Raw genomic sequence first — 25,372 nt, 5'->3', positions numbered from 1 at the left:
AGATGCTTTTGTTTTTAAAAAGAAAGTTGCAGTTGGCAGTTGAAATACATAACAGAGTAAATCATAAAATCAAGTAACTTTTTTCTTAAAATGATGCTACTAATAAATAGTATTTTTGGATGCACATGTTGTGCATTACTTATTTGCTTGTTTAATGACATCTTTGAAATTTCATTTAGATTCTTGAAGATGACTTTGCTGTTGAGAAGATACTTTTTGTAAAATAGATTCTATTTTTTTCCTGTGATTTGGTTCACCTACAGTGTTTGTGTGTAGAAGGAAAGATCTGATGTGTATATAATTTTGATTTTTATGTTGTTCTTGTTATGTAGATATGGTTTTGGACAACATGATTGCTTCTGGCCAGCTGGATGAATCCATAAGGGAGAATGTGAGAGAGGCTCTTCTAAAAAGGCACCATCATCAGAACGAGAAAAAATTCAGCAATCGGATTCCCCTGGTTCGGTCTTTTGCAGATATAGGCAAGAAACATTCTGACCCTCACTTGCTTGAACGAAATGGTGAGATAAGTTGTAGTGTCCAATTTATTCTAACCTGTTAAATAATGTTCTCACTGGGAGATGAAGGAAAATTCAGCTGATATTAGCAGATAAGTGTTTCCTTCTTGATAAGCAAAGAACTAATGATAACAGTATGTGCTATGTGTAGCTATGGCTGATGTTTCTGTTTATTTTTGAATTTACTCAAATGCTTTACTTCTGCCCGCATATGTAGCATGCATTATGGTTTTGAAGCGTAGAAATAGACCCATGTTGGTCCTAATACTTTTTAGGATATGCTTGAATAAAATGTATAAGGTTTGAGGAATTTCAGCATCGTGGCATAGTATATATATTTGTCAGGTGGCTCGTAATTGCTTTTTCGGTCTTTATGCAAGAGATTTACTTTGTGGTCATGTGATGAGTTCAGCGATGCTGACAATTAGCGACTCTAATTCAGCATTATGTTTATATGACTAGAAAGAGTTCACTATCCTAATGGTGAAGAAATTACTTTTACCTTGGAAACTGTTAATTTTTACCATGTCTTGTGTAGAACGATCTATCTGGGGGAAGAAAAAACCAAACACACAAGCAATGTATTTAGAGGCTGTTCTAAGTCTTTTATTGAACCAATTCCTGAAAAAAATCTGGAATGTCAATAAATTTACTTGAGGCATCCAGTTCCAAAGTGCAGATAACAATAAATACTGCAGAGCAGCTTACTTTAATTCTTATTGCCTCTATTTCCTTCTCTATTTTGTGTTTCCTTATGCTTTGCATTAACTAAGCTATGTATAATTTCATGTTGAATTTCTTAGTCTAGTGGAAACTTAGTACTGATTTCATGAGTTACTTCTTGCAATGAAGTTCCTTTCCAGTCTTTGACAATGCCTCATTTTTCAGAACGTACTCTTCTTAGTTATGTGTTTGGGTGATCCAAGTTCAGTACATATGTGGAGTATACTCTAGCCCAGTCTTTCTGACACATGTTGTTAGCTAGTGAATATATGATGCATGGTGAAACGTTTCACCAGAAGTTTCAGAATTAGTTTTTTCTAGAATGGAAATGTGACTGATTTAGAGTATAACTTCTATATAGCTTCTGACTCTTCTTGTTTTGTGTAGCAAATGTGAAAATTTCAAATATAAACTTGGTTTTATCCATCCCTTAACATGTGTACCAACCAGATGTAATTTTTTCATGTGATAGTTAATTTTTTCTTTATCCTCATATAGTTGCCCTATACTAACTGGTAAAACAAACACAAGTGCATAATACTTTTTAGTCTCTTTGTACACCTGTGTGTGTTAGGACATCTTATGTTCATAATTCAACATAAACATACTGACAAGGCTAGTGGTTATTACCACAGTGATTAACATAGACAAAATCAACCAGTTTTCCTTATTGGTCCTTTCGTCTTCACTGTACTGTGGTTTTGATAGCTGAGCTTTGGGGCTTTAGTTCTTATTTTAAATCATTTTTATCTGTAGAACCCACTTTTCCACTGTTAGAGGAGGAAAAAAAATGTATGTGACATTTACCTAAACATATTTTCTTTGCCTCTTTTTTACAAATTATTCTAGGGTTGTCCAGTGTGTTGGTCTCTGTATAATGCCTACTACAAATGTGAGACTAAATGTGTCTAGTTTGCTGTTTTTTGCTTGATGGCATATTATGTGAAAACAGCATGTTTTGGACTTCAGGGATTGTAGGAGAAGTAGCCAGTACCCCTCTCAAAGAGACTGCCATCCCAGGAGCAGTGGTTTTTTTTTTGTAAACAGGAGGAATGGTTTCACTAAACCTTCTAATGGAAGTGTTGGTATGAAGATAGACAGTCTCGCTTCCTGCTTTATGAAGAATTAGAAATCTGAAGAAACTGTGACAAGTCTATGTTCTCTTTAAAATGAAAATAGTGGGACATTGAGACCAGATAGGGCAAGAAAAGTGACAGTGAATTTTGGAGAAGTATGTTTGGCTTTAGGCAAATGGGGATATTTGGTAAGTCACAGCAAGAAGAGATGGAGAAAGAGCCACGTAACTCCTCTTTGTACCTTCTTTAAAACTATATATTAAGACTACACCTGGCTAGAAAACTTCCTATTAAAACGAGAGCTTTGTTGGAAGACTGTTGTATTTAATGTGATTAGATAGTTTGATCATGTTCATTTAAAAAAAATTCTTTTTAAAAATTAACAATTCTTTGTATAAAATAGATGCAGTTAAATGTGAAGTCTTGTAATGTGTTGGCTGCTAATGATTGTTATGGGTTGGTTTTCTTTTTTTTGGATGGCATTAGGGGGTAGCTGCTGTGTAATTTGGAATAAATTATAAATTCTAGGAAATTTTAAGAGTCAGTTCCAAGAGATAGAATATTTTTGTTTAGTTCTTATGTTTAAAAAAAAAAAAAAGATATCTTACTGACTTTGAGATAATATCTTCTCCCACATATCTTTGGTGTTCTAATTAGTACTTATCAGTAATTTGACATTTCTAATGTCTAAAATCAGATCTGCTCTTATCTTTTGTCTTACTTGCATGAGTCTGACACTTCTGGCCCATAAAGCTTGCAATTTACTATGTAAATTGTTAATGCATATTTGTTTCTTTTTTTTTCTAGTATTTCTCTGTTGTAAGCCTCATGGTGTTTCATTTGTTTTATCTCAGGGGAAGGCCTTTCAGCCTCCCGCCACTCTTTGCGAACAGGTCTCTCTGCCTCAAATATTTCCCTGAGAGGAGAAAACCGTTTGTCTGTTCTTCTCAATTACCTTCTTCCTTCTTCAAGAGCTGGAACCCCGGCAACCTCAAGGTGTACAACCCCTGTAACTACCCCTCAAAACACACCACCCTCCAGTCCTACCTGCAGCCACCTGCCAACCACAAGTGCCCAGCCAAGTTCACTTCAGGGCAAGGAATTGCTGGTGTCCTCTGCCAGTGATGATATTCCTTCAGTAATTATTCATCCACCTGAGGAGGACTTAGAAGTTCAGGACAGCCAGGAAAAGAAGACAGAGGAAAATATTGACAGAACACCAGGCAACTATCAAAACTTAAGCTATCCATGCGTGATGCTCTCTGCATCAGGATCACTTGCATTGCAATGTTTTTCAGCACATAACTTGGGCACAAGGGGTTATGATAACTGTTACCTCTGCCTGCATGTTTTATTTATTCTCACTTGTGACTGTTTTCCTGTATGGCACTTTTAACTTTTTAGCTTTTTAACTAAAGCTAGCAAAACAACTCTTTATTTAACCTTAATTTGTGTAGTTAAAAAGGAATATTGTTTTAAAATACATAATACATGAGCAAAATGTCAAAAATGGTGGCCTTTTCCTTTCACTCACCTACAATCCCTGTCAGGTTTTGTTTTTATTTTGTTGTTTTTGTCAGTGAATGAAGTAATATTTTACACCAATGTTTGTTATCCAGTGCTAGTTACAGAATAAGTCATAGTGAAGTATTAGAGACAAATATGAAAAGAACTACAAAAGGTACAATGATGAGTGTTGTAGTAATGAGTGTCTTAGATCATCATGAAGTATTTGAGCAGTTTTATTTTTGCTTTTGGGCTTTTAAGAAACGGGCCATTACAAACGGTAGTTTGGAATTGTCAGGTTGAGTTCACCTGTACCTGTTTCTAGGTAGCTTTCCATTACTGCAGTGTTTCAGCATCAGACAGTTGCTGATTGTTTTATTGTGTTTGATATGCAAACTAGTCTAAGGTAATTAAAAGCATATCTACATCAGAGCTCAACAATTTATTAGCTGCTGACTAGCTAGGCTTTTGTTTTTTACATGTAAAAAGTTATGTAGGTGTATAGATAAATTGTGAGAGGATAGGAAGTTGAGGCAGTTTCTTCAGTTATTTTTATTAAATGTTTCATAACATGCAGTCTGCATGCTTTTATCCTTGCTTTGCTTTTGCAAAATCATCACCTACTTAGAAACTTTAGGATTTTCCTGGATAAATCTTGTTTTTAAGGGTATCACCTGGCTTTTTAGACTTCAAAGTCCTGTCTTTTTTTCAGAAACTTATCTTGCCAAAATCTAGCTTGTAGATTTGTCTACTTATGTCTGTATTTAAAAAAAAAAAAAAAAAAAAAAGAAAGAAAAAAAAAGCTAGTTCCAAAGATTATTGGAACATAGTTGCCTGTGAACTGTCTGAGTATGTGAAAAATATGATCTGTTTTATCCTTTGGGCATACTTAGTGTAAGTATTGTTTTTTTAACCCTTCCAACTCTATCCATCTCTTTATCAGGATTAGTTTCAGGGTAAGCAAGAGCACACAGTTGCATTCAACAGTGAAAACAAGCCGACAGAAAAGGCTGCAGTTATCTGCCTTTTCACATTTTGCAGCAAGTTGCTGGAAAGGAAGGAGTAAGTTATGTTATAGGCTGTCATCTTGAGTTGGAGTAGGGGCCCCATCCTTACTTCAATTCAGAAGAGCAAACAAAAACCTCGTTCTCTGCCCTCCTTTTGAGAAATTAAGAGAAATCTCGTGAAGACCATTCTCTCTCATGGATGACCTTTCAAAGATAATTAAAAACCAGAAGTAAAAAAAAAAAACAAAAACAAAAAAAACAGTTTTAAGTAGTTTTCCAGTTCTCATTTTTCTACTCATCTGGCAGGAATGATAGCATGTCAGACATAAGATCTTTAGAACCCAAGAGAAGGCAAACAAATGAAGATCAAATACTTGATACTACTATTAACGTTAATAAAGCATTCCAACAGAATTTCCAAGACACATTCATATTGCTTTTGTGCCTCAAGGAGATATTTCTCATACAGAAAAAATCTGAAAGTGATGATTTCCCAGTTAATCCATAAAAAAATATCTTTCCAGAGAAAGAACACCAGTAATAATGGAAGACATTTTTGTTTTTCTGTTTTTCCTCTTCTTTAATTCAATAAATCATTTGACCACAGAAAGACATTTTCCTTTGAGATGCATTTGAAGACATTCTCAGACTGTGACTTTCTGGGCTGTAACTGAACTAATCTGTCTTGTCTTCTGTCTAATCAGACTCAGAAGGGATCCCTGAAGAGGAAGTCATCTTCCTTGTCCAAAACGAAAACAAATAACCCAACACCTTAATACTCCAGGTCCATTCCATTAAAGATAATGATCTGTATCACCTTGCTAGTAAGCCAGAATATTGCAGCCTGCATACTTTTTCCATGTCTTTGTGATTGACTTGTGTTTGCCTTCTCTGAACGTTGGGAAGTGTTTTAATTTGCTAATAGATGGCTTTCTTCTTTTCAGCATTCTTCTGTCCTTGGCCTTGTGCTGTTCAGATTTTATTGTTTTTATTTTTTACTTTGTAGATAGCTGGAAGGTTATTGAATTTCATGTGAGTTACTGTAAAAGGAGGGAAGGGAGGCACACTTTTCAAACTGCTACTTGATTTTCATCAGCCATTCACCAGTTTATAGTGAGTGAACCAGGCAAAGGGTTCTCCTTAACAATTCTTTCTTTTGTCATCTGTTTCTGTTTTCCCATCTTTGAAACTGTTGAATACTGAATTCCATAGGAAGAACTAAGAACAGAGCTATGCCACAGCCGAAGATGAACAGTGTTAATTCACCAGCAACATTAAACTTTTTTAATAACAGCAAAGAAGCCTGTTACAAGAGAACTTTTAATTCACTGATAAATGTATTTTAAAACTGAATAAAATAATAACAACAACTTTTCTCTTAAAATTTAATTCATGAAAATAATTCAGAAAGCTTTGACATATTTGTCTTCTAGGAGTAAGTCATTCTAATTCTTTTCCACATAAGGCAGCATAGAAATTTATTTTTTTAAAAAATAATTATTTCCTCAAACAGAAATATGGCGTGACTTTGGTCTTTAAAAGTTTTCTCCTTAATAAATGTTGCCTATATAGACATAATTATATTGGAACAATCATGCTTAGGTGTTGAACTCATCTTAGTTCCCCCAACGTGTTTTTCTTTTTTACTGAAGCAGGGACACGAGGCAAATGTCTTCTGGTTTTCTTTCCTAGTGAACTATTATTCCTATGAGATTTTTTGTGATCATAGTATTAAAGTAAGTCTAGTTAGCACATAATCTTTAGTGATGGTGTGGTTATAAGTACTTAAGGGATCTTACAAGGTTTTAATCCAGACTTACTCAAGACTCGTTCCACTGCTGTCTTTTGAAGGAGACAGGTGGTGCATCTGCATGACAACATCAAGAAGAGAACTGTACATTTTTAATGGGTCCATCAGTAGTTGGTAAGACTAGATGAATTTCTGTCTGGAAAGACTATTAGGTAGTCCTGGTTTTAGCAAAAGCCTCCAAGTTTGTATCTACCCATGTGGAGAAGAAAAGGGGAAAAAAAAAAGTGCCTTTATTATTGTGAGATTTGAGTTGTTTCATTATTAGAGTTAATATTTTCTTATTCTAAGTTTCACTGCAGATATTGGATGGACTGATAAGCATAATGCTATGCAATATCATATGGAAATGCTTGCTCCGTGTCTGAAAGCAAGTAAACAGTATTCTCATGTGAGCACAGCATTCCATCCATCTACAGGACAACAGAAAGAAAAAACATTTATACATGGTCTAGGATTGGACAAATATTCCTGTATCAGTGCCAAAACTTGTGAACTTAATTGTAACCGATTGGGGAAATTTTGAAGGAAGTGTTGTAAAAGAATCAGTGTCGCTCAATAAGAAATAGTACCGAACTGAGTTAGTTTATTCTTTATTCTCCTCCTTGATTGTCTTCACTTTTTATTCTAGTCTGTTTGCTCTTGCTCACAGAGCACTTGTGGAAAGCGCAGAACGACGCATTATTGCTCATCAGTTAAATGCATCTTCAGTTACCTTTATTGTTATGTAGAGAAAAGGTGAAAAATATTTAAATGTATTTTGATGCCCACCTTGCTCTTCTTCTGCAATGAACATTTAATATTTCTATTTCCAGTTCTACAAACACATCTTAACATTAATTCTTAAACAGTTAAATATTTTGAACAATTAATTTCACAGGTGGCTGTTTGCTCTTAGTTATTCTTGTGAATAACAGATCTTGGAGCAGAAGGATTGAATGTGATTATTGTTGGTCTAGCCAACTGAATGTAGTATTTATAGTGTCAGGTAATTACTTGTGCGTGGTTAGGTTTCAAAAAGGAAATTACAGCTTATTAACTTCATTTAATTTTTGCTTCAGGAAAAACTACCCACACCATTTATACTCCTATGAACTGCAAGAATGAAAATTAATGCTTAAGGCTTGGACCTGCATTTTTTTTGACTGTTGATGGCTCTTTGAAAGAGTTTTTGGGAGATAAATTTGTGAATCAAAGTGAATTCAGTTGTAATTTGAAATGTTAAATAACATCAAATTACTAAATAATAAATGTGGATAGGGGCAACTGTACAATCGTTGTGATAGAACAATAGCCAAAATGTAGCCAGGGAGGATTTGGTTTTATCTTGACTAGAGTGATGCTTGATCTAAACACAAATTCCCCATGAAATACAAAACTTAGATGTCAGGCTTTTTTTAGTTGTGGTTTTGCAAGCATGTCGAAGCATGTTTAATACCACATCTGAAAGGTCTAGTGTGGACAAGCAAGGCAAAATGTACTTTAGTGCACATTAAACTGAACAAGGAAATGCTTTGTAATCCAAAAAATAGAATTTGGGTTTGTTTACGCATGCCTAGACCAGCTTTTAAGCCCACCTTGGGTAGGGATGACCATAGCAACATGGGATTCAATATATATGAACAACTGTAGGTCACTTTTTTTTTTTTTGCACCCTTCACTGTACCTACAGTTCACTGTTGGCTTAGCAAGCTACATAAAACTGTTGTGTCTTGGTTCAGGTGACAGAAGGAAGCTGTACATGTAACTTTAGTAACTTCATTGTACGTGCCTCTTGATTTAATGAGTTAGAGAGACCATTTCATATAGTATCATGTGGGCAGATCAATAGTTGGAGCTTCGGTATGCTGACTGAAATTATGGTTTGCAAGCTGTTTATCCTTCCTGTATGTAGTATGTTGTTTGCTTGTACAGGTTTAGTTAACTACCCAGGGTATTGCTCCTTGTAGCTGTAGCCTGAGGCTTTCCAAGACTTTATACAATTGAAATATGTGTTACACAGCAAATTGTAGATAACAGAGGTGTTCCCTTTTGGTATTGGAGGGCTTCTAAAGATAGTAAAGATGCTGTCTACTAAATACTGGGGCAGTTACAGTTAAAATGTCAACTTTTTTTCCCCCCAGCAATCAGAGTCTCTCTTACTTTCTGGTGACTGTTCTGCAAATGGCCATCATTTAGGCAACATTTAACTTTGATTTTTTAAATTATGTCATTATTTTGGCATCACAGTGAATTGTTATGTTGCATTTATGATACTAATGTAGGGCACTCTTACTGAATAACTTGCACATTTGCTTCAAGCAAGCTGCCACATTGAGTTTTTAGTAGTGTTGCATACTCAGTTCACTTTAAACACCATTTTGAACTTATCTCCTTTATTTTAATCTAGGGTTATTAGCATCTCCACAATCAGCACCTGGAAATTTAGACAATGGGAAGAGTGGAGATGTTAAAGGTACTGGGACAGGCGGAAGCAGAGAAAACAGCACCGTTGATTTTAGTAAGGTAAATAATATTAAATACCATAGTGTTTAGCATAGAAAAAACTGTAGCAAAAATGTGGTGGTTGTTATTGCTGTCTTAATTATGTAGAAGTTACATGCACAAGTATCAGAATGTGGCAGAGGCCAAATGTGTCAAATGTTTTAAAACTGTGTGGGACAGAACAACTTCTTTCATTTGGTGATCTCAGTATTTTAGTAACTTAACGAGAGCAACCTGTGTACTTTCTCATGCAGGGGGAGATATTTTCAGACCTGCTGTAAAGACTCTTCTGAAAACAATCTCGTAGATGGTATTGCAATGGTTTCTCCTAGGCTGCTTTTTTTTTTCCTTTTTTTTTTTTTTTTTTGCAAAGGGCTTTTAAAGGGGATTCATTCTATATGTTTGAGTTTGCTATGCAAAAGCTAATATTCATTAGGAACATACAGTATCTCATTCTGAATCAAATCTTGTACTACCGTAAATTCCTTCTATGTCTTTTATAATTTAAATTTGCTGGGCAAGTTGCATTATGGCTGTTATTATAAAACTCAGTCTGTAGTGTTATCTTTATTGAGCAACACTAAGAAAATTGGTTTGCCAAGTTAAATAATTATGTATAAGCAAAGGTAACTTTTACACTGTAGTTCTCATCTGATCATGGCAGGTGCCATTTATTCCTGATCCACTGTCACAGTTTTTATGTTTTTGCTTGGCCTGTCCTTCTGTATACCTGCCTTGTCTCCTGTTGGGCAGGAGTCAGCCTCCTGGCACTGTAGTTGTGGCACACTTGGTGTGGGACTCAAGAGGCTATCTGTAAGTTCTCTAGATAGCAATGTACCTGGTGCTTGTGTGTGTTTGTATAGATGTGGACAAAGAGTTCATGTGCTATACCATTTTCTAATGCTATTCTGTAATTACGTCCAGAAAGAAAAGCTTAGATTTTTAGCTGTTACATTCTTCAAGGGTGAAAACATGAACATACAAATTCTCTTTCAAAATTATGGCTTTTGAATATATATGAAAGATGAAAGATTCTGGAGATGTTCAAGACCAGGTTGGATGAGCAACCTGCTGTAGTGGGTGGCATCCCTGCCCATGGCAGGGGGGTTGGAATCTGGTGATCTTTAAGATCCCTTTCAACTCAAGTCATCCTATGATTCTATGCAACTGTGGAATAACCAATTGTTTTCTAGAAACCATGTGTAATTACATGAACTCTCCTTAGTTAATTGTGTTTAATTTGTTAAGTTATGTCCTATCACAGAATGTTTGTCATAAGTAATCCTAGTAAGGTGATTATGCAGTCTGGAGTCTTTTAGAATATAATAGGTAGCAGTAATTCTAACTTCTAGAAAATAGTTCATTGTTAGTGGCTGGCTGGCTGACACTTTATAAATATGTCTGTCTTTTCTGTATTGTGGGATTTTTAATTTGCTTTTGTATTTTTCTTTGTAGCTTGAATGTCTAGTAAATACTGATAAACTAAAAATTATGTTATAAATTTCATGCTAACAAATGTAAAGGAATAAACACTTGTTTAATTTTTGTATAAATAGGTTGACATGAACTTCATGAGGAAAATTCCTTCAGGAGCAGAAGCATCAAACGTGTTAGTGGGAGAAGTAGATTTTTTAGAAAGACCTATTATTGCTTTTGTGAGGCTCTCCCCTGCTGTGCTTCTCTCAGGTCTCACAGAGGTTCCAGTTCCTACACGGTAAACAAATGCCTGGAAAGTCTGGCTTTACTTACATTATAAATTAATATTATTTAAGAAATTAATAATACTGAAGTTCTCAAATAGTCTACTATTTTTATACGCACTCCATAATCTCAGGAAATCTAGACTTCTGCTTAACATGATTACAGGTTGTTGGTCATACCTCAGTACTAGTGGAGAGAACTTATTTTTTGTGCACATTGATTCATTCGACTGTTATGTGGTATTTGACAAAAATTTGTAAATATATGGGTTCGATATTTTTGTTAAAAAAAATGAGTAAAATGCTTGTTTATTTTTCATTGTTTTCAACATATATGCTATAGGGAAAGGCAAAAAATAATCTTCATGGTGTTCTCTTAAGTGGATGTGAGAATTTTCAGAGGGTAGTTGACAGTAGTGCTTGTAATTCCAAAATTTCTGCAAATGTTATTTTATTAATTCACCTAAAATTATCCTGTCATAAATTTTCAGAATGCTGGAGGCTGATAGATTTTGAAATAGCACGCTTTATTCTGAAGATACAATCTCAGTTTTGGTTAGGGTAGTCAAAAAAAAAAAAAAAAAAACATTGAGCTTTTCATTTTGTGAAACGAAAGTGCTACTTTTTCAAATGTGTGGTACTTGGGAAATTCATTTACATGGCCTGTAGTAAGAAGGCTGTAAAAAGAATTACTGCAGTTCACTGTTTATAAATTCTAAAGGATACAAACCAAAGTACTAGTTCAAAGAACAAAAAAGTGCTAATGATGATTGTGAGTGGAAATTGAGGCTGTCTGGTAAGACATGCTGTGACCCACCCCCAGATTAAATTCCCCTCCTAAAATGTCACTTTTACCTTCTTAGGTGTCCAAAATATAGAATCCCTTCTCTTCCACTGACACAGGACCAGGATATGTCTGAGTATGCCCGATGTGTTACTTGAAGTATATCCATGTATCTGTTATATGATGTACCTGTTGACAGAAATTGAGGGGTGTTTGACTCCTATTCGAGAAGTGATCATTGGAGGGGCTATAGCAGGTCATAATGCTCCTAGGCCCTACAAGGTCTTTGCCAGTGACAATGGCAGAAAGATGTATATAATTCAGAAGAAATATTCATTGGGCTCTAGCCTCTGCATTTCTTCTCCATTTATAGCATTAGGAAGTTGGAAAATTAGGCTTAATTAAGATTTCAGAGTAATCGTGGTTCTGGATTTCAGTTCTAGTAATGACTTTGAGGTGAGTCTTTTCTTAGTTTTACAGCAGTCTGTAAGACCTGAAATGGGAAGGAAAACATTTTTACTTCACCACCAAATTTTCTTGAAAAATTGGTTTGAAAAAAGAAGTCTCCGAGTATATTCAAAGGAGCCAGCCCTATTATCTCTATTGTTTTCTCCACAGATTTTTGTTTTTGTTACTGGGACCAGCCGGCAAAGCTCCACAGTACCATGAAATTGGAAGATCGATAGCAACACTGATGACAGATGATGTGAGTGATGTATTTTACACATCTGTAGTTAAAGAAGACTAGAATAATGTATTAACTGACTGTAATAAATGTATTTTGGAATGACAGGTTAAAGAAAAGGAACCAAACTAGCTAAATGTAGAACAGTAGAAACTTATTTCTTGTGTTAGTGACTTACAAAATGGTAAATTATTTTTTCCCCTTGCCTTCTGCTTAGAAATGCTACGTGTATTTCAGAAGAGATACTTGAGCTTTGCTTTACAGATTTTATTTTTATGTTAAATTAGGAAATAAAACTTTTAAATAGAACTGCATCTGATATGAATCAGTATAGTTGTCAAAAATGACAGCAAACTGCGTAAGTGTTCAGGACAGAAAATTTTAGAATGTGTTCAATTGAGTCATCACAGGTATTTTTTTATCAAAGCCAGATCAAATACTTAATGTTAGAATTTTACTAGGAATTTGTAGTCATATGCTTAGAGCCTTGGTGGACAATTTTAAAGAGCACAGGGGAACCAGAACTCTAAAACGGTCATCATTTTACTGATTAAAAATAGGATGTTTTAACTCTGCCTTTGCATACAGCGCCACCTGCTGAATTGCTCATAAATATTAGAATTTCTACTAAGTAACCCTAATAATTCTTCACTCTAGAAAAAGAAACCTGTGTTTGGAAATTTAAATCCAACTGTTCATTTCACAGTTGGCAACTAATCTACAGTATAGTATTTGTACAGCATAAGAACTGAATATTCAAAATTTTAGTTACAGCTTCTAATGTTTTAGGTGGGCTGATTTTTGGAATACTGTAGATCACTGAAGAAAATTAAAAAAAATATATATAAAAATTGGTGGTCTTAAAAGACCTGAAAACCTAAATAGTCGTAAAAGATCTAATGTATAATCGGAAGACTTAATTGTCAGGCCTTTGGAGATAAACATTTTATGCTTCAGCATGTGCAAAAACAATTTAGAATCATCTTCTCCAGTCAGTTTAATAGCAAAGCTATCATTTCCTTTCCCTGTTTAAAAAGCATTTTCAAAATTCAGAGATGGTTTTGTTTAAATGCTACCTGTTTGAAATTGTCAATTCAGAGAATTCAGAGTTTGTGGTGTTGTGGCTGTGATAGGACTAGGTTTTTCTTGAGTAGAAAGGGGCTTGCTTTCTCATGCCTTTTAAGATGGATTGAGCTAGAGGATCTACAAATGAAATTTTTATTCTTAATCAAAAAGAAAAAAACAAACTTGTGTTTTGGTTTAAAGCTTGTTCAAAGGTGCTTTTTCATCCTCACTTAGCACAGTACAGCAACACAGTGACTGTACGGCAGAATTGCTCAAGCAATAGTACATCAATTTGATTTACTCAATATTGAAGATTACCTTCTTAATCAATTTTAGAAATAAATTCCTTGTGAGTTTGAAGATAAAGCATCCTTATTTTATGTTCTGTAGGGGTGTGCATACAGGTAATTCTTAATGCAAAAATATGCAAGTAATGAAGAAGCCTAACTATGGAGGACTTTTAAAAATTTCCCATGCCTTAAAAAAAAAAAATAAATCACATGTTCTTTTTAATCAGTTCGTCTTTCAAAACAAAAAAAAAAATCAAAAAGCTGCATGTTTTCTCCTTGTAGGTTTTCCATGATGTTGCCTATAAAGCAAAAGACCGAAATGATTTGTTATCAGGAATTGATGAATTTTTAGACCAAGTGACAGTCCTACCTCCAGGAGAATGGGATCCATCTATACGAATTGAGCCACCAAAAAGTGTTCCTTCCCAGGTAAAAAAAAAAAAAAAAAAACCACCACCAAACCTCCATTATAGGGCTCCCATGCATTTCCAAATGCAAGTTAATTGTGCATTGCATGTTAACTTCAGTTAAGCATCAAGAAGACCCACACAACCATTTGGAAGAAAAAGTAGATCATTCATCTAACCAGAAAACTGATCCAACACCTTTTTTTTTCCATTTTTTTTAAGTAAATTTTATAGTACTGGGTCTGGCCAGTATGGAGTTAACCTTCCCCACAGCAGCACATACAGTCCTGTGTGCTCTGCACTTGTAGCTAGAACAGCACCTATATATCACCAATGTTTTGTTTATTGCTGAGCAGTGCTGGCACAGCATCAAGACTCTCTCCACCCCCAGGGCAATGGGCTGGAGTTGGGCAAGAGGTGAGGAGGGGACATCACCGGGGCAGCTGACCTAAACTGACCAAATGGATATTCCATACCATATGTCACACTCAGCAATAAAAGCTGGGGAAGGAGAAGGAAGGACTCATGTTATGAAAGCATCTGTCTTCCCAAACAACTTCTATGTGTACTGAGGCCCTGCTTCCCAAAATGTGGCTGAACAATGCTTGCTGATGGGAAGTTGGGAGTAACTATTTTCTCTCCTTGATTCTACCTGGTCTTTGCTTATTTTTTTTCTCTTTCCCCTTAATTATCCTTATCTCAACCCATGAGCCTTTTTTCATTATATTTTCTCCTCTTCTTTGAGCAGTGTAGTGGAGTTTAGTTGACTGTCATGAAACCACCACATGTATTTATTGTAATTCCTTTTGTAATACTGAAATGAAGCTGTCTGGGAGAGTTGATCCAAAATTGTACTTGGGTTCATATTACCAAATTTATTAATCTAACAATGATCAGCAAGAATATTGTAATTCTTATCAAAAAACACACCTTTATTTGCATGCAGCATTGATTGAAAATAAGTTTTAATGTGTATTGGTTAGCAAATAATGTTTACAGAATGTTTATGAAATAGATAAATGTGTCTGGTTGTGCTACAAGGCTTAGAACTGAGAGTCAGGGTGAGACCTTAGTGGCCTCTGACTTCTTCCCTTTCTCCCGCTTTATGACTGAGGGAAATTCCTGCCACAGGGATCAGAAGTGCGGAGAAAGACTGATACTCTTTGTTCATAAGGCTGATGCTGGTGTTGAATTATGTGATTATTTAGGGAAGTGGTTGGAATGGAAGGGGGGACAGCAGTATAGTTTACCTCATGAGTAGTGTGAGGCTAGCAATTAATTTGTTGCCTGAATAAGCAAGGCTAAGTGTTTATTTTTTCTGGAATGCAAGCTTGGTTGAGAAATTTATGACGAGATGGTGAGCTTGCTGAAAAGAGGAATGACTTTTCATTTGTACTTGTACTAAATACTGTATTTTGTTATAGAGTGAGGTCAGTTTCTGTTACAAGCTGGCGGCTTCTGCTCTGGAAATGACTGACAAAAAAATCTTAAGATTTCTAGGCCACATGGCTGAGCCTATACTATGTCTTGAAAAGGCAGACTCTGTTTCATCATGTCTCAGGGGAGATAACTCTTTTAGAAAGGGAAGATTAGTACTGTTGTGCAAGGCATTAAGATCTTTTTGAGAGTGTTGCACAGTTTTGGTCATCTGTATTCAATAAAAGAGGAATTTGGCAAATGGAGAGCTGCTGATAAGCTGGGATTCTGAAAAAGGCTGGAAGGCAAGTCTCTGTACACTCTGCTTTTGCACTAAAAAGTATAATTTAAAGTATGTGTTTGTCTTGTGTGGTTTTTGTTTTTTTCCTTCTTTAGGAGAAAAGAAAGATACCTAAGTTTCCAAATGGATCTACTCCTACAGGAGAGACTCTTAAAGAAGAAGGCCATCATGCTGGACCCGAACTTGAGAGAACTGGAAGGTGCGTTCACTTCCCTAAATACTAGCTACCACAAAGAAATAAATGTGATAAATCTTCATAGTTTTATAGCTTTTAATGATGGCATTTAAACATCAAAAAAAAAAAAGAAAAATATTGTGTGTGTCAGAACGCATCTGTTTTCCTTTTCAAGTGTTGGATTCTTGCCTATAAATGGCAGTCTGCTTAAAGCATTTTCAAGCCTGTGGCAGTGTTTCTCAACACATTTGTGAAGGATTTCTTATAAGATGCTGCTTGATTTAACTAACTGACTTTTAAGTGTTGAGTTTTAATTTTTAATTATCAAGAGCGTGCAATTATCATAATTATACCAGGAATATACAATTTTCAGTATTGGGCTAGGTACTAAAAATTTCAGTTAATACAAATCTGTTTTATTAAACATGTATGAAGTGGAATAACAAGGAATATAAAGTGGCGCAAAGAATACTGTTTTGGTTATGTTTCTTTTAGATCTGAAATAAAAATCAAAGGAACTTTTCAGTTGAGTTGCATTACTATTCTGTTCTGAAATACTTGCCAAAAAAACACCCCACCTCTCTAACAGTGGAAATGCAACTGAATAGGACTACATGCTAATATTGCATATTAGAAATTATATCAACTGAGAAATTCTGGAGAAGATGTATAAAGTTATTATCCCCAAAATGATAAACTTCTAAGTGATTTGCATTTTTCTCATACCTTTGCAAGAAGGAATTATAAGCGTTGTTTTAATTTTTACCATTTTAGCTTCATCATACTCTTATCTTGCCTTTTTGCAGATGGTATAGGGAACAAAAGTTCATTTCTACCCACAGAATTATCTTTAAGTAGCTAAAACTTGTTTTTTTCCACAGGAATGGAAAATTTTGTTAAGGCTTTTATGTATAATTCACAATAAACCCACTTTTTCCTAGTTACAAATTTTACTTAGTATTTTAGTTTTGAAAATTTTGAGAAGCTGCAAAAAAAGCCTTTTAATTTCTTGCTAATAACTTACCCACTTGAACCGATTTATATATATTTGTTTTTGTATTTCCGTTTAGAAAATATCTCCATACTCCAAATGTTACACTGTTAAGTAAATATAGGTTTGTTCATCAATATAGAGAATTCAGATAAAAAACAAAGCTACAACTGCTTACTGGAGTAGTGATATTGAAATGTATCAATGCAATGATTTTGGTTGAAGTTTAGCATATGTCTCTTGTTCCTTGTTCTGAATTTCATAAGCCAGATTTAACTTTAAGCATAATTAAGGTATAGATATTTGTAAAGATATTTTTTCAGTATCTAGCCTGTTATATGCAAAAATTCCTAGCCAGCTTTTAAAAATGTGGATGACCTGATTGATGATACTTTGGAAAAATAATTAATTGGAATAGATAAGATTCTCACTTATATTTTAAACTGTGTTATGCTTTAATCTGGATTATAAAATAGCTAATTTTGTGCTGGCAATAGGCACTGGCAGTCTTGTGTAGCCCATAGTTTTGAACTAGCTAGAATCCTTTAGTGTACAGTTTGACGAGTTTCATCTCACCTATTTAGGCTTTTTGGTGGTTTGATACTTGACATCAAAAGGAAAGCACCTTTTTTCTTGAGTGACTTCAAGGATGCATTAAGCCTGCAGTGCCTGGCCTCGATTCTTTTCCTATACTGTGCCTGTATGTCTCCTGTAATCACTTTTGGAGGGCTCCTGGGAGAAGCTACACAAGGCAGAATAGTGAGTACAAAAAATGGTAGTGGCCAGGCTTTTAGACCTTCAGAGGCAAGTCACTGTGTGCATTTGTCTCGTTTCTTTATACTTGTATTTGAAGAATTTACCCACAGCACTTGATTAGCCTGCCCCAAAGCAGATCTTCCCCAAAAGGTAATTGCTGTGGAAAATGTGGGGAATCCATGTGAACAGGAGAAGATGCACAGTGGAGGTAAAAATTAAATAAAATAAAAAATTTTAAATGTTTATCCTGCCATATTGGATGAATAGCTTCATGAATTGAGAAAAGGCATTGCCTTCTTTTTGGCTACTTGAAAATAATGAATAGCAGTAAAGGTGCACCATCCCACTAGGCCTACTTTAGGCAAAATCAGAGGCTCAAGGTGGACAGCCAAGAATGTGTACTGGCCTTGAGTAGTAGGCCTATGAGGATGATAATGCCTACAGTGTTATGGGTAGCAGTCAATTCTGTATTTAAGTAATGGACAGGATATGTGTGTTTGCTTTTGCTAATGGTATGTTGTTATCAATTGCAAAAAAAAAAAAAAATCAAAAAAAAAATTGAGCAGAAAATACTCTTCACTGTAAATGACTTGAATATTGACCATAAATATTTGGTAGTGTTATATTTGGCAGTATGCAACACCAAAACCTTATTAAAACAAATGTTTGGTTGCACTTTAGTTTTTGGACAGGGAAATAATACTTCTGTCAGCAATGTTAAATACTCTGTGTCAATTGGTTTGTGAGTAAACTAGTTTGAAGTGTATTTTCTGGTTTTAAATCTTTTGCAAAGAACCAAGGCTTCTCTCCTTTTGGGGAAGGGGAAAGATAAATTTAGGAATGCCCTTTACAAAATTTAAGAATCTGGTAAAGCTTATGCTATAAAGTTCTTCATGATACTTCTTAAATCAAGTTCTTAAGCTTGTACTGTGTTACCGTTTAGTTAACTTTTCTCTCTTTCAAGTAATGCTGTTGACTTGGATATTTGTTTATTGATGTAGCTCTTCAAGCTGATAGCAAATACAGAAATAAGTTATCTTTTCTGTGCACTGTTCTTGCCACTCAATGTAAGAATGGGTTTCCTTGTGGTTATCAAAATGTTGATGTAATTTATGAATGTACCTTTTATGACTATGAAAATATGCTTCTCTTAGAGCTTGATTCTTAAATACCTTCTTTCTTTTAGCTATCTGGAATTGTTTGTGGGTTTGTTCCTGCCTTCAGATACTTGGTGTGCATCATTGAATATAAAATTTAGTTACTGAACACACATGTTCAAGCACAGTAGCTGACATTGTAAGGTACACAATTTGTGTTTGAAACCTTTCCTCACATTCCCAGAGGTCATCACCTCCACAGTACTCCTGTCCCTGCCACCTTGACTGACAGCCCCAAGGTTAATGCATTCACTAAACCAGTAGTTCAAAGGTAATAGCTAAGCAAGAGACGGGGTTTATATATTTTTTTTCTGACGTAATTAACCAAGGACTCATGTTTTTTATTTTTAATAGCTCCAGTTCAGCAAACCCTTTTGACCTATTTTAGATGCTTTCCTGAATTGGGGCTTAAGTTTGCATAATTTTTCTTTTCTTAATCTTGCATAGTTGCAAAATAGCAAACAGCTGCAAATTCCCCAACGAACCCTTTAATCTGCTAATTCTTGACTTTTCATAGTTACAGGTGGTGTAGTTAACTATTTTAAAGTAACTTTAACACCATTTTAGGATCTAGAAAGCCCTGCACGTCTCTTGAGGTGCATTGTAACATTTCTTCTTAGCAGAAAATGTTATCTTAAAAAATGCAATTCATTGAAGAAAAATGCTTATTTCAGTTCTCAAAAAGAAATGCATTACCAGGTGGGACATTGGTTTACAGTTCATCTATTTATGGTGTCACATATACATAAACCAATATTGTTCAGTAATATCCCCTGCACCACCTCCTGTCAGTTGTTATTTTTTTGTAATGCTTGGTTGACTGATGCAGGTTTGATGCAGCACACTGTGTCATGTTTTGGTACAGGTATGTTGCAATTTTTTTTAGAGAGACAGATAATTCCTTCCATACACTACATAATTTTATTTTCTATTTGTAGTAATTGTTGGCATGTTTTTCCTCCATAACTCGCAGGACTAGTAACTTGTTCTCATGGTTTTGGATGGCTTTATGTTTCTCGGGAGTGAAGCTTTCCAAATCTTTTGTCCATGGTATTGTTACTGCAAAACAATGTTAAATTATTCTTGTGTCTCAAACACTAATATTAATTGTAGTGTTTTTACATCTTGTCTTGTTTGTACATTAATGCATCTTAAAACTGTGTTTATGCAGATGTTGCGCTAAATGCTAACCTGAAAGGCAGCATAGTAAAAGCAGATTCTTTTCCCCCCGAACAGAGTGCAATAGAATCTCTCTTTGGAGCCTCGTTAACTGGGATTGCCTATTCTCTCTTTGCTGGGCAACCTCTTACTATTTTGGGGAGCACCGGACCAGTTCTAGTATTTGAAAAAATATTATTTAAATTTTGCAGGTAAGTAGTGATATTTTTATTAGCTTGATACACTTTCTCACTTTCCAGCCTGTTAGAATAGCTGTAACTGAAAGCAGATGTGTTTGAAATGGATGATCATGAAGATGTAAAGACAGCAGCAAGAGATGGAGATGTGCATGTGGTTTGGCAAAGCTTTGAGTTGCTTGTGCCTTAATGAGAAAATCAGTGATGAAGTGGATAGGACTTAAATAGTATATTCTAACTATGTGGAGATGTTGGCTTTGATTCTGCAAAGGTAAACAGGGATTGAGCTGCTCTCCTGGAAAAACCATCCAGGTACTTCTGGAGAGAGCATTCCCATGATGCTTCCTGAGGCAGGTAGTTGCGCCCTCAATCCTAGAAACACCTTGCAGTGTTGTTCAGCTCTGGTGGAAGATGAAACAGAAAAGTTTGTGTTTTAGTCAAAACTGACATCAAGGAAACATTGTGAATACCTAGAACTTGGCCTCATTATCCATTTTCAAATATAGTATGGTAGAGGTTATTTTAGGCTCAGCTAAGACTTTTTTTTTTTTTTCCACAGGGATTATGAGCTTTCCTACCTCTCCCTACGAACTAGCATTGGTCTGTGGACTGCATTTTTATGCATAGTGCTTGTAGCAACAGATGCCAGCAGCCTTGTCTGTTACATCACTCGATTTACAGAGGAAGCTTTTGCAGCGCTTATATGCATCATATTTATTTATGAGGCATTGGAAAAGCTTTTTCATTTGGGAGAAATATATGCCTTCAATATGCACAATAATTTGGATAAACTGACTTTATATTCGTAAGTATTGAGTTTCTATTTGTTAGTAAAATACATAGATAAAATGTTTATATTATAGTGGCATATCATTTACCAACTGTGGTGGGTGCCTCTTGGTGGTAGGGTAGGAGGAATGCTGGGGGTGGTAGGAGCATGAGAAACTTCAGAAAAATTCTATTCAGGATGCCATGGAACTGAATTTTTTGTGTTAGCTATGGGTGGTTGGATGGGATAAGGGACTGTGACAATGCCTGTTTTATCTGCAGCCTGATTAAAAGTCAGCATGTGCCATTAGCTGAGTTCTGCCAGGAGTTCTGCCTCACCACTTCAAGAAATCATGATGGTTTCCCCCACCTGGGTGAGAATTATTTCCAGGCAGCTGAGGCATGGAGAGCTTCTTCAGCTTGTCTGTGCTAGGAACAGAGTTAACATCTTTAAGCACTGTTCCTTCCTACTGCAATTATGGGGATACTTGACTTTTTAGAATTTACTTTTTATAAGAGAGAGGAAAATAAAAAAAAAAAAAAAAAAAGAAACCTTTTTTGTATTTCCTGCCTTAGTAAAGCTACTATCTCTTTTCATCATCATAATTAGCAGTAAAACTATCAATATGAAAGTAACTTCATTTCATTTAAGGAATATAATATATTTAGGTATATCTTTTTACATTTGATTTATGGGAATTGTGCATCTTACCTACTTTTTAGTGTGAATCTGTACTGTTTAAAATAGTTCACTTACACTGTGAAATCATCACTGAGTAGTTGTCATACTATGTGTCTTGATGTCTTATTTATTTTTATGTGTATGTGTGTGTATATATATATATATATTTTATGATCTGCTGCTTTGTCTTTTGCTCCTCAGTGTGCAGTTTTCAAGCTTAGGGTACAGTTTCATGAAATGTGATAAATCGACTTAACAGCTCACACCTGCTGGGAGGAGGAAATTCTGCTGTTAGTGGGAAAATCTGCTCAGTTCTTAGTTCAAACCAAATCAGAATCAAAGTTTTTCCTTGATTCATCAGCAACACACAATTACCTGACAATCAGTTATCCATACATTTAGCATTAGTAAGACAGTGGATAAACTGCAATGCTAGACACTTAAGAAATACTAGTAAGAACCGACACATTTCTAAGTCATCTTCTATTACTAATCCCCAAAAGGTCTTAATCATGCCCACACCAATATTTACCCTCCAACCCCAGACATTTGGGTTATGGTCACATGCTCTTCGAGGAGTACAGGTTCTGCTGCTAGTGCTTCCCTCTTGTTGGACGTGTGGGTGCCCCAGTTTTACTTGTGCCTGTGTGGCTCTCTACGGTCTGCTAAGTCACATCCTGGTCAGAGCTCTCTTCAAGGTGACATCCATACACTTGAGGTGGGAGTCATTGCCTGTACCCTGCACTGTCAGTCCCTAGCTGGAGGGCAAACTGGCTGGCAAACCCACTAGTGAGGTGGCTCTGCCTGGCCAAGGCAGTGGTCACGATTATGCACAGGGAGACTTCTGGTGGTGTCAAACCAGATTTCAGCTGTTGTGTTTCCACTCCAGGATCTTGTCACTTTACAAATATTCATGCTTCATTAGCATTTATTTCCAGGATATTTTATTTATTTGTTTGATTTCTTTCCAAAAGTCATTTTTTAGTTAATCTGTTTAAGCCAGCTGATGGTCTGCATCCTCCTCTTCAACATGATTGCTTCTGGGCATCCACCATCTCAGACTGCTGCTTGTATTCCATTCATACATGGTATTTTCACTCCCTTTCTTGTCTTAACAGCTGTCCATTTATCCAGGCCATTTTGTCATGAGCAGGCCAGTGGGCAATGCAGCTCACTAGGTCCTTGGGGAGCACATTAAATAGGCCAGTCGGTAACTGGGGGCCTGTAGGTCTTCTTCTGACCCTTGCCACATGACTGTCTGCTGCGCTATGTGCATATGCCCATTGGGGTGCAGAGAGGAAGGAGTGATGTCTCCTTGGTTCACCTTTATGTGGAGTCACGCTTGTCATTTTGGATATTCCACAAGCTTCAATTTTTTTGGTTTGATTTTCTATTGGAAAGCTGTAGGAAATCTGACCTTTTAAAAGTGCGTTTTTTTTTCTCCTGTTCCCTTGGAGCGTAATCTTCTAAGTGATCCAGAAGACAGTTTCAAATACTCTTACGCATTCTGTTTATTTCTTTTTCCCAGATTTCCACTTATCTACTTGGTGGCATTCTTTTATTGTGTTTGTTGAGAAATTTGTTGATCTTCCTTCAGCATTCTTGTTCATGTTACTGCCTTTAATGATTAAAGCTGCTTTCTTTGCCTCTCATCATACTGTTGCAATTCCTTTCTCAAGTTACTCTGTTTGTGACTACTTTATGTGAGTTACTTCTTTTCAATCTTCTATTTTCTTTTGCTGTTACTTTAGAATTCAGTTATCAAAAGACAGTATATTTACATCCTAAGTTTCCTCAATACTGTGCTTTGCAAATTACATTGGTTTTGTCCATACACATCTTGTGCATTTTCCTTCTAGTCCTTCATGCTATTAGGATGCAAGTTTTACCTTCCAGAGTTCTTTGTTTGTTTTTTCAGTTTTGCGATGGATTTCATTAAAAAAAAAAAAGTTTCACCTGAGACTTACTTCTAGCTAATTATCTGATTCTCTTCTTCTACATAAATACTTGCATATTAAACTTAGTTTGGTGTACTTCAGTAACTTTATTTGAGAACAGCTCGTTAAATCAATATTCAGTGTGTTCTTTTACTGATGTGTACTGCTGTCAACCTGTCCAACAAAATTCTGTAGGCCAACAAATTTGTGAACCATTGCAGTAGACAGGAGCACTTTTACTTGTACATAAAATTAATAAAAACAGATATATGCAAATGCTTTAAATATGTGACATTTATGTTTTTACATCTTCATTTAGCCCATTACATACTCAAATTGTGTCTAAATTTAGGGTGACCACTTTTGGTCATGTGTTGATCAGAAGGCATGCAAAATAGAAGATAAATGGCTGGGTGCCAACATTTCTGAAAAGAAATGGTTCAGAAACTTCTAGAGGCTAGTGACATGCCTGGTCTGAAAAAAAGGGGATGTTGAAACCGAGTCTTTGACGACAGTTTTCTAAATGCAGTGGTTCCAGTCTCTGTTCTCTCTTACATTGGTGTACAATGGTAGGAACTGAATTTTGCCTCACTGTGGGATGGTATGCTGTATAGAAATCTGAAGACCTCAATTTGTACACAGTCACGGAAACCTATTTGTGTCTAGAAAACTTTATGTGGAAATTTTTATAAATAACACAGTATATTTTTGTTTACTGATGTTGTAAGGTGGTGGTGTTTGGATTTTTTTTCTTCTTTGATTCACAGTATATAGATATCTGCATATATCATCTATTTCATTTTATTTTCAGGTGATATTATATTTAAAAACTGGCAGATCAGTCACATATTTAAGTCAATGTCTTTTCTGCTTCTAATTCTTTAAAATACATAGATTGGATTTTGTCCAATCTGTAGAAACTCCTGTGCATTCATTTCTTTGCAACACCTTTATCTCCTTGCCACCTCCTCCATGAGAAAAAAATGTAATTCATTTCATGTCTGCCTTGTGCTTTGCTCGTTTTGTAGAAGGTTGGGATAAACTCTGGCTTAAACTCCTCAGGATTTTTTGAAATTACTTAAGATCAGTGTGTTTGTCATTGATGTGCTTAAAAGCTTATCGTTTTTTCACTCTTTCTTTCTTTCTTCCCTTCAGATGTGTGTGCTCTGAGCCTCAGAACCCCAGCAACGAAACCTTGCGGATTTGGGGGAAAATGAATAAGTCTGTGGAAACTATTGTATGGAGTAACCTTACAGTATCAGTGAGTATCAAGTTATATATCTATATGTATAAAAACTACAACAACAAACAACCACACAGTACTGGTCTTTGTTAATATATTTCATCTGGTTTCTTTCTCACTTTGAGCAAGGACTGGTTTCTTAAAAAATGTGTTTTGAATACTTTTATTCCTCCAATAATGTTTTAAGCAGTCATTGTACTGTTTTAGATAAAAGATTCCATGACATTAAATTGTAGTATTTTAAATGGCTGCCTGAGGTAGCCACTTCAATACTGGTAGACAGAGCAATCTTCTTTCTGAAATGCAGATGAATGTGATGAGCTGAATAAAAAGGGGATATACTTTCTTTCAATTTCCTGCAAAGGATGGATAAATATTTTTTATAAGATGTGAAGACGGAACTTGAAGTTAAAATATGCCAGCAGACACATTTCTTAAGTTGATGTTAGATATTGGTATAAAACTCACAACAGAGGTAAAGTGAGCAAGTACCTAAAAATTGATTATTTGGAAAACTGAAGGTTAAAAAAAGATGGGAG

The 25,372-nt window shown here is 35.5% G+C and overlaps 1 protein-coding gene across 8 annotated transcripts in view; it reads left to right on the top strand.

The window, feature by feature from the left end:
- The window catches only part of SLC4A7 (solute carrier family 4 member 7), a 137,849-nt gene that overhangs the window by 98,010 nt on the left and 14,467 nt on the right, over positions 1 to 25,372 (top strand). For 6 of the 8 annotated variants that reach the window (XM_050708548.1, XM_050708546.1, XM_035556365.2 and 3 more), the window contains 11 exons: positions 333 to 521; positions 3,172 to 3,540; positions 9,027 to 9,142; positions 10,678 to 10,835; positions 12,224 to 12,311; positions 13,928 to 14,074; positions 15,865 to 15,968; positions 17,520 to 17,694; positions 20,085 to 20,218; positions 20,763 to 21,008; positions 24,746 to 24,851. In XM_050708548.1, the coding sequence (XP_050564505.1) occupies positions 333 to 521; positions 3,172 to 3,540; positions 9,027 to 9,142; positions 10,678 to 10,835; positions 12,224 to 12,311; positions 13,928 to 14,074; positions 15,865 to 15,968; positions 17,520 to 17,694; positions 20,085 to 20,218; positions 20,763 to 21,008; positions 24,746 to 24,851 (1,832 nt within the window). The remainder of the gene's footprint in view (positions 1 to 332; positions 522 to 3,171; positions 3,541 to 9,026; positions 9,143 to 10,677; positions 10,836 to 12,223; positions 12,312 to 13,927; positions 14,075 to 15,864; positions 15,969 to 17,519; positions 17,695 to 20,084; positions 20,219 to 20,762; positions 21,009 to 24,745; positions 24,852 to 25,372) is intronic. The other 2 variants (XM_050708547.1, XM_035556369.2) reach the window with 2 other exon arrangements.

Source organism: Cygnus atratus, chromosome 2, assembly GCF_013377495.2.
Source record: "Cygnus atratus isolate AKBS03 ecotype Queensland, Australia chromosome 2, CAtr_DNAZoo_HiC_assembly, whole genome shotgun sequence".
NCBI classification, from domain to species: domain Eukaryota; kingdom Metazoa; phylum Chordata; class Aves; order Anseriformes; family Anatidae; genus Cygnus; species Cygnus atratus.
The sequence above is the reverse complement of the archived record's forward strand: the minus strand, read 5'-3'. Positions and strand labels throughout refer to the sequence as shown.